General features: G+C 42.3%; 1 protein-coding gene across 1 annotated transcript; it reads right to left on the reverse strand.

Annotated features, from left to right (window-relative positions):
• Positions 1-1,892: 1,892 nt before the first annotated feature.
• meig1 (meiosis/spermiogenesis associated 1) lies at positions 1,893-9,577 on the reverse strand. Its single transcript, XM_020521367.2, has 3 exons — positions 9,398-9,577; positions 7,045-7,217; positions 1,893-2,079 (listed from the first exon to the last, which is right to left on the reverse strand). Exons 2-3 carry the CDS (start codon positions 7,201-7,203, stop codon positions 1,951-1,953), a joined length of 288 nt encoding a protein of 95 aa, XP_020376956.1. The 5' UTR covers positions 7,204-7,217; positions 9,398-9,577; the 3' UTR covers positions 1,893-1,950.
• Between the last annotated feature and the right edge of the window lie 139 nt (positions 9,578-9,716).

The raw sequence follows: 9,716 nt of genomic DNA on the forward strand, positions 1-9,716 counted from the left end.
TGAGGCTAGTAGGTAGGAGATGGGGGTGGGGCTTGAGGTGGGAGGAGGGGATAGGTGGGAGGAAGGACAGGTTAGGGAGGAGGGGACGAGCTGGGCTGGTTTTGGGATGCGTTCAGGGGAGGGGAGATTTTGAAGCTTGTGAAGTCCACATTGATACCATTGGGCTGCAGGGTTCCCAAGCGAAATATGAAGTGCTGTTCCTGCAACCTTCAGGTGACATCGTTGTGGCACTGCAGGAGCCCCAGGATGGACATGTCATCTAAGGAGTGGGAGGGGGGAGTTGAAATGGTTCACGACTGGGAGGTGCAGTTGTTTATTGCGAACCAAGTGTAGGTGTTCCGCAAAGCGGTCCCCAAGCCTCCACTTGGTTTCCCCGATGTAGAGTGAAGGAAGGAGGAACAGCTAAAGATGTGTAGTTTACTCCTCAGCACCACTGCCACCTTTAACAAAATGCAGCGATGCAATGGCCACTGGCATCAACACCTGAACCCCATTATCTTGTTACTAGTTGCAAGGAGGATGTATCTCACTCTACAGACAACTCAGTCTCACCGATGAGAAATCTAACACTGAAAGATGTGTGGGAAATCTGCCAAGTCACAATCAAAACACACCATGTCCCACTGGAACAGAGTGGAAACATCAGGTCTCTTTGACATATTTAACCCAAATCTCCAGTCGAGCAGAAACTCAACCACTGTCCAAATCTAACCAATTTCACCACCAAACTTCTGAACCCATCTCCGTTGTCCCTATTTCCAACTGTCTCAGAATCCAAGCTAAAACAATTTGATCAACAGTTATCTCTGCCCAGACTGATGGAATGTATTCTTCCTGCCAGTATGATATCATCTAGGTGCACAACAATTCACTCCGTATGGAAATGTACTTTTCCATAAAATGTGCATAATTGTGCATCTAAATAAATAATAAACTCATGGAATGTCTATACAAATGTATCTATAATCACACAATGAAGGGCTACATAAGATACATTCACATGTACACCTACATGTATGTAGAATGTAGGTGTTCTTGCACAAGACTCCTTCAGCGGCCCCTTCCAAACCCACAGCCTCAATCATGTAGAAGACAGGAGCAGCAGGTACATCAGAACACAACCCCATGCAAGTTCCCCTCCAAGTCACTCATCATCTTGACTTGGAAATAAGTTCCACCGCACCGCCCCCCTCCCCCCGCCCCCGCCACCACCACCACCGCGTTCCTACAGTATCGCTGGGTCAAAACCCTGAAATTCCCTCCCTAAGGGCATTCTGGATGCACCCACAGCACATGGACTACAGCGGTTCAAGGCCGCCGCTCACCGCACACTTTAGGGATGGGTAATAAAGCTGACTTACCCAGTGATGCTCACATTTCATGTTACAATAATTTGTAGCCTTAATCTTTAAAAGTTTAAAGTTTAAAATGCAAAGCCTTGCTGTATCATTTGCTCATCATTGTGTATTAATAGACCACTTATCATTATCTAATATCTTGAAATGTAAATTTACTTTAACATTAGAAACAAAACCAAATTAATAAAATAATTCATTCATGTTCTGTTGGAGAAAAAAGAAAAATATAGCTATGCCCAAAATTGGCAAAATTAAACAGAAAATGTACTGAAATGTAAGAATATACCATCCAGTATTATCTCCTTTTTCAGCTTATAGAAATTGTTTTAACAGCTCTTTACAGTTCCCAAAATTTGCCTTCCTCAGTAATAAACATTCATATAGATAATACATTCATAGATCGCTAATAAGGTGGTTTGTGTTTTTCAAAAAGCCTTACATCTTCTACTTCAGATTTAACCAGAACGTAAAGGGGAAAGAACAGAACACAAACTGATAAATGTTAAGATGTGAAACACTCAATCAAAAGACATATGAAGGTAAATGTTGATTTGATTTATTTAGACTCAAATGTGTGACAAACAAGAATTGATCAATAGGCATAAACCTTGACTTTCTGGACTTCTTTGTCCTCGCATTCCCTTTTTCTACTGTAGTAATAAAATGTGTTATCTCGTCTTTGAAGTTTTTTCACATACCCAGTATCTGGCCAACGATCCACCTGCATTGAACAGAATGTCACTGTCTCAATTTGGTCACACAACATTTCATTGAGTATCTCATGCATACAGCACATTGCACACTAAAATGTAAGGATTGAAATGCAACACATGAAAGGGCTGAGAGATAGTAAGAACTGCAGATGCTGGAGTCAGAGATAATACAGTGTGGAGCTGGAGGAACACAGCAGGCCAGGCAGCATCAGAGGAGCAGGAAAGCTGACATTTCGGGTCGGGACCCTTCTTCAGAAATGGGGGAGGGGGAAGGGAGTGCTGAAATGATGGTGTTAGGTGATTGCAGGTAGGCAGTGGTGGGGATTGGTCAGTGAGGTGGGAGAGACGGATAGGTGGGAGAGAAGATGGACAGTTGTATTAGTCAAGGAGGCGGGGATGAGAGGGAGGGTTGGCCATGGGATGAGGCCGGGGATGGGGACATTTTGAAACTAGTAAAGTCCACATTGAGAGCATTGGATTGTAGGCTCCCAAGGTGGAATGTGAAGTGCTGCTCCTCCAGTTTTCAGGTGGCGTCATTGTGACACTGGAGGAGGCCCAGGATGGACATGTTGTCCAGAGAGTGGGTGGGGGAGTTGAAGTGGTTCGCGACTGGAAAGTGTTGTCGTTTGTCGTGAACAGAGCATTGGTGCTCTACAAAGCGATCTCCGAGCCTCCGTTTAGTCTCACCAATGTAGAGGAGGCCACAACGGGAACAGCAGATGTGCAGGTGAACATTTATCTAATGTGGAAGGTTTTTTTGGTTCCTGGGATGGAGGTGACGGGGGAGGTGTAGGGGCAGGTGTAGCACTTCCTGCGGTTGCAGGAAAAGGTGCCGGCGATGGTGGGGCTAGTAGGGAGTGTGGAGCGGACGAGGGAGTCGCAGAGAGAGTGGTCCCTCCGGAAGGCAGGTCAGGGTAGGGAGGGAATATATATCCTTCATATTGGGGTCAGATTGCAGGTGGCAGAAGTGGCGGAGAATGATACATTGAATCTGGTGGTTAGTGGGGTGATACGTGAGGACAAGGGGGAAAGCTGGGTAGGTTTTGTGATATATTGTGAAGTTTTCCTGAAGACCTGTAACAGAGACAAGGTGTAAAATGATAAGTATATCTTCAAAGTATTTCACAGTTCCCCACACATCCAGATATCATAGATTCATAGAGGTTTTAAATCGTGGAAAGAGGTCCTTTGGTCTGTCGTGTTCATGCCAGTCATTAAACATCTGTCTATTCTAATCGCATTTCCCAAAACTTGGCCCTTAGACTTACGTGCTATGGTGTCGCAAGTACTCGTCTAAACTGTTTTTAATGTTCCTGCTCTACCACCCTTTTAGGCAGTGCATTCCAGATACCTCACCACTCTCTGGGTGAAAAATTATTTGCTCAAATCCCCCTAAACCTCCTGCTCCTTACCTAAAACCTGTAACTATTGGTTAGAACTTTGTACACCTCAATCAGATACCCTCTGTTCTAAGGTAAACAACCCCAGTTTTCTTAGTCTCTCTTCATAGCTTAACCACTCCAGTCCAGGCATCCTGGTGAATCTACTCTGCACCCTCTCTAGTGCAATCACATCCTTATGATAGTGTAGCAACCAGAAATACACACAGAACTCCAGGTGTGGCCTAACTGACTTTCATACAGCTCCATCATAATCTCCTTTTCTTGTACTCGATGCCTTGACTAATAAAGCTAAGTATCCCATTTACCATTTTAACCACCTTATCTACCTTCAAGGCTGCTTTCAAGCATCAGTAGACTTGCACATCAAGGTCCCTCGGTTCTTCTGCACTTCCTGGTATCCTACCATTCAATGTGCACTTCCTTGCCTTGTTAGTCGTCCCAAAATACATCACCTCACATTTTTGAAGATTAAATTCCATTTGCCATTATTCTGCCCATCTGATCAGTCCGTCTATAATGTCCTGTAGTCCAACATGTTTCTCTGCACTATTTACCACACCACAAATTTGCATGATATCAGCAAACAGACAGGTCATACCTCCTACGTTCATGTTCAGATCATTAATGTACCCTACATACAGTAAGAGATACAGCACTGAATCCTGCGGTACACCACTGGATCCAGACTTTCAGTGACAGAAACATCCTTTGACCATCATCCCCAGCTTCTTGCAACTCAGCCAATTTTGGATCCAATTTGCCAAACTGCGCAGGATCCCAGGGGATCTTAGCTTCTGAAACACTCTGCCATGTGAGACTTTTTCAAAAGTCTTACTGAAGTCCACAGACTATGCCCACTGCACTACCATCATCTACACACCTAGTTACCTCCTCGAAAAGTTCAATCACATTTGTTAGTCATGACATCCCCCTTACAAAGCCATGCTGACTATTTTTGATGAATCCTTCCCTCTCCAAGTGGAGGTTGATTCTGTCCTTCAGACAGATATGAGACTTACTAACTTAAAGTTTCCTGGTTTAACCCTATCACCCTTCTTGAATACCTGTCCTCTAGTCCTCTGGAAACCCCTACTGTGGCCAGAAAGAATTTGAAAATTGATGTCATAATCCCTAAAATCTCCTCCCTTGCCTCTCACAGCATATTGGGATACATCTCATCTGGGCTTAGAGAATTCATGACCTTTCAAAGCCTGCTAAATCCATTAATACCTGCTCCCTCTAAGTTGTTCAGTGTATTACAGTCCCCTCCCTGATTTCCAGACCTATATCATCCTTCTCCATTGTGAATACAGATGCAAAGTACTCATTTAAAACCTCAGCTAATGGGTCCAACTATTTCCTGGTTTTTCTCTTGCCCCTAATGCACTTACAGGATGTCTCTGAATTTTCATTAATGTTACCCACTAGAGTTTTCTCATGTTCCCTCTTCTCCTTCCTAACTCTATTTTTAGCAAGGCCCTGCACTTTCTATACTCCTTTAGGGCATTCACTGTTTTGATTCTTTGGGATCTACCATAATATTCTTTGTTTTTCTTATGCAATCTTGTACATCCCTTGATATCCTGGGTTTTCTGGACTTGTTGGCCCTATCCTTCACTTTTACAGGAACATGTTAGCCCCACACTCTTACTGTTACCCTTTCGAATGTCTCCCACTGCTTTTATATGGATTTTCCTGTCAGATCCTGAGTTCTTATTAAAATCAGCCTGCCCCAAATTCAGAACCTTCATTTCCTGTCCATCTTTGTCCTTAACCATAATTACCTAAAATCTTACTTTGTTATGATCACTATTGCTGAAATTCTCCCCCACTGCCAAATGTACCACAGGCCTGGCTTCGTTGGTCCTAAAACTAGGTCCAACACTGTCCTCTCTTTTGTGGGACTTTTTACATGATGGCTTGGAAAGCTGTATTGGACACATTTTAATAATTCTGCTCCCCTAAACCTTTCACTCTTTGTCTAATCAATTAATACTGTGAAAGTTAAAATACCCACTATTATTACCCTATTACTTCTACACTTCTCTGAGATTTGCTGACACATCTGTCTTTCTATCTCTCACAGACTGTTTGGGGTCTACAGTACCCCATCCTCCACACCAATCACCCCTTTCCCCTCAAACAAATTGATTGTCTCCTTTTGTATTTAAGTTCCACTTTCTAAGATGTCTGAGACAAAAACAAAAACTGCTGGAGAAGCTCAGTAGGTCTGGCAGCATCTGTGGAGAGAAATCAGTGTTAATGTTTCAGGTCGAGTGACCCTTCCTCAGAGCTGTTCTGCATTAATTGACTCTTTGGTTAATATTGTGACACCACCTCATCTTTTACACCTCCCCTTCCATCGGGCCTAAAGATTCCATGCCCCAGAATGTTGAGCTGCCAGTCCTGTCTGTCCCTTAGCCATGTCTCCGTGATAGCAATTATATCACATTCCCATATATTAATCAACACCCTCAACTCATTTGCCTTTCACAGAATCCCTACGGTGTGGAAACAGGCCCTTCAGCCCAACAAGTCCACACTGACCCTCAGAGCATCCCACCCAGACCCATCTCCTATAACCCACCTAATCTACACATCCCTGAACACTATGGCTAATTTAACATGGCCAATCCACCTAGCCTGCACATCTTTAGACTGTGGGAGGAAACTGGAGGAAACCCACACAGACACAGGGAGAATGTGCAAATTCCACACAGACAGTGACCCGAGGGTGGAATTGAACCCACGTCCCTGGTGCAGTGAGGCAGCAGTGCTAACCACTGATCCACCGTGCCACCCCAAACTTGCCTTACTCACAAGACTTCTTGCATTAAAATAAACAAATTAGTGGGAATAAAATTGACTAGAACTGTAAAAGAAAATATTACCAAGAAAACAAAAACAAAATGCTGGAGAAACTCAGCAAGTCGGGCATCATCTGTGGAGAGAGAAACAGAATTTAACGTTTTGAGTCCAATATGACTCTTGTTCAGAACTAAGCTGTTTGACTTGTTCAACATTATCATGTCAGTTCTGAAACAGGGTCATCAGTGACTTGAAGCTTAACATGGTTTCTCTCTCCACAGATCCTGCCAGACCTGCTGAGTTTCTCCAGCACTTTCTGCTTTTATTTCAGAATTCCAGCATCCACAGAGTATTTTGCTTTCATATGAACCAACAAATGTTGGGATTGCAAAAATGAATGACAAAAGTTTAGGGAGTGAAGATCATCAGTTTGTTTTGGAATCTTCGTTTTCACCCCAAAAATGAAACAATGGCTATTTTAAATATGAAAATAATCTTTTTATATTACAAAAAAAAGTCTTTCGAAGATGCTGTTGTGGAGCTTAACACTATCATAATGTGAGTTCATTGCTCAAACCTAGTTAACTTATTGGATGGACCTTTGTATTTCTTATCATTGTCCTGTGAGTTAATTCTTTTGGTTTAATTATCTGGATAACACAAATGTGTGCTTACTTTATAACATTTCTGCATGCTTTCATTTACAAATATTGAAAATTAAATAATTGTAGTGTACAATTAATCAGCCACTGAATATATTACCCCATCTACTTGCTTTACTTGCTTGTATTCAATTTCATCTCTGTATCCAGCTTGTTGAAATCGATATAAATTTTCTATTTCTTCAGTCCATTGCTTAGCACGACTCATAAATTTAGGTTTTACTTCCTGCCCTTGGGTTCCAAAATCTCTCAAAGACATAATGTAATAAATATCTAAAATAGAAAAGAAAGATAAACTTTGACCTTCTAATTCACATCTACATACAAGCAGGCTCAAAAGTGATGCTTATAAATAGGTTACACTCTAAAATATCTGAAGCTGTACAATCACAAATATTCGTTCTTTGAAAACATTTAATCTGTGTTCTGGATGAAGGAAACAAATGCAACATTTCTAAATTTACTGATGACATAAAACTGGGCAGGCTTGTGGGTTGTGAGGAAGATGCAAGGAGGCTTCTAAGTGATGTGGACAAGTGAGTGAGTGGCCAAACACATGGCAGATGCAGTTCATTGAGACTAAATGTGAAGTTATAACATTCAGATTAAAAACAGAATGAAAGAGTATGATTTAAATACTTATATATTGTGAAGTGTGGATGTACAAAGGGATCTGGTTGTTCGTATACACCAGTCAATGAAAGTATACAGGCAGTTGCAGTAAGCAATTGGGAAAGCTAACAGTGTATTGGTCTTCATTGCAAGAGGATTTGAGTTCACTGCAGTCTACAAAGCCTTGGTAAGACCAGACCTGGAATATTGTATGCAGTGTCAGTTTCCCTGCCTTTGAAAGGATATCCTCTCCATAGAGTGATTGCAGCAGAGATTCACTCGGCTGATACTGGGGATGGCGGGACTGTCCTATGAGAAGAGGTTGCTTCAACTGGGCCTGTACTCACTGGAGTGGATGAGAAGGATAAGAGGAGATCTGTTTAAACATATCAAATTCTAACAGGACTGGACAGACTAGAATCAGGGAGGATGCTTTCCTTGAACAAAACAACGAAAGAACTGTGGATGAAAGGAATCATAAACAAAAACAGAAATTGCTGAAAAAATTCAGCATATCTGGCAGCATCTGTGGAGAGAAAGCAGAGCTAACATTTCAGGTCCTAAACTGACATTTTCCGTGGTTGGGGGAACTAGAACCAGAGATCAGAGTCTGAAGATACAAAGTGGTCAATTTAGGGCTGAGATGAGAAAAAGCTCAAAGGCTAGTGAATTGTGGAATTCTCTACCACAGAAGGCTTTGGAGGTCAAGTCACTGAATATATTCAAGAACAAGGTATATACTTTTTAGATTTTAAAGGCATCAAATGGTGTGGGGAGATAAATAGGAATATGACATTGAGAGAGAGAGGATCAGTGATGATCAAACTGAATGGTGGAGCAGTTTTGAAGAGCCAAATGACTTACTCTTGTTCCTAGTTTCTATGTTTCAATGTGATTAGAAAGAAAGATTTGTGTTTAAAGTATTTGATTTTATATATCTATAAATTCATTACGTCAGGATTTCCCAAAGTGCTTTACAGCCAGTGATGTATATTTGAAATGTAATCACTGCTGTATTGCAGGGAAAACAGCAGACAATTTGCACACAGAAAGTTCTCACAAGCAGCAATATCAGATAGCCTGTTTAAATGATGTTCATTGACGAATGAAGGACCACTGGGAAAACTCTGCTCTGCTTCAAAATAGTGACAATATCTAAACAAAGGTATTTTCTTGTAATTTGAAAATGAATGTTTTTACCCATTCAACATTTCTAGGCACATGTAAACGTCAATTGCCATACTGAAGAATCTACTGAGAAACGCTAATGAATAAGCTCCCCCCGTACATGATATAGAGGGCAAATCTCCCATACCCTCATACCTCAGTTATATAAGCAGAGATTGGCAAGAATTAAAGGACACCTACTGACTGAAACCCTGTAGCTAATCAGCAGAGCTTTGGTATTAATGGGATCATCCTTCTCTTTCCCAGTGACAAATCTACCACTCCGCCGGCTCCTCATCGGTCACACACAAGTAATCTGAAGCACTGTACATCTTCAGAGATAGTAGGAACTGCAGATGCTGGAGTCAGAGATAACACAGTGTGAAGCTGCAGGAACACAGCGGGCCAGGCAGCATTAGAGGAGCAGGAAAGTTGACGTTTCGGGTCGGGACCCTTCTTCAGATTTTGCCTCCTTAACCATAGGGTGAGCAAGTTTGCTGGAGCTGTGTCCAATCTCCAGTCACTGGCTTAGAACCAGACATTTACCATCCCACCCCCAGTTATTGCCCCCCGCAGTCCCCCACCCAGTGAGAATTCTCTATGAACCTTAAGGTGATCAACATTCTCTCTCCCAGTGCCTGAAGTTTCATGCTACAGACACGCAGGAAACTCACCCTTGAAAACCAACACAATAAGTTATTCCCACACAGAGAGGCAGCACAGGCTGGACTGTTACTTTGTCTTGTTCGTTGGACCTTGGGGGTTGGTGGTGTGTTGTTGTCATCTGTAACCAGGCAACGGATGACGCTACAATGTAGCTGAGAATATTCTTCCGGTCTAGTAGGAAACCACGTGTGGAGCGTCACAAGCCAATTCTAAATGAGCTGCTTTGTGTTCATTCAACCAGGCAAAACATGGGCAAGAGATAGTAGGAACTGCAGATGCTGGAGAATCTGAGATAACAAGGTGTAGAGCTGGATGAACACAGCAGGC

The sequence above is a fragment of the Rhincodon typus genome, chromosome 22, assembly GCF_021869965.1.
Source record: "Rhincodon typus isolate 14 chromosome 22, sRhiTyp1.1, whole genome shotgun sequence".
Classification (NCBI taxonomy): Eukaryota; Metazoa; Chordata; class Chondrichthyes; order Orectolobiformes; family Rhincodontidae; genus Rhincodon; species Rhincodon typus.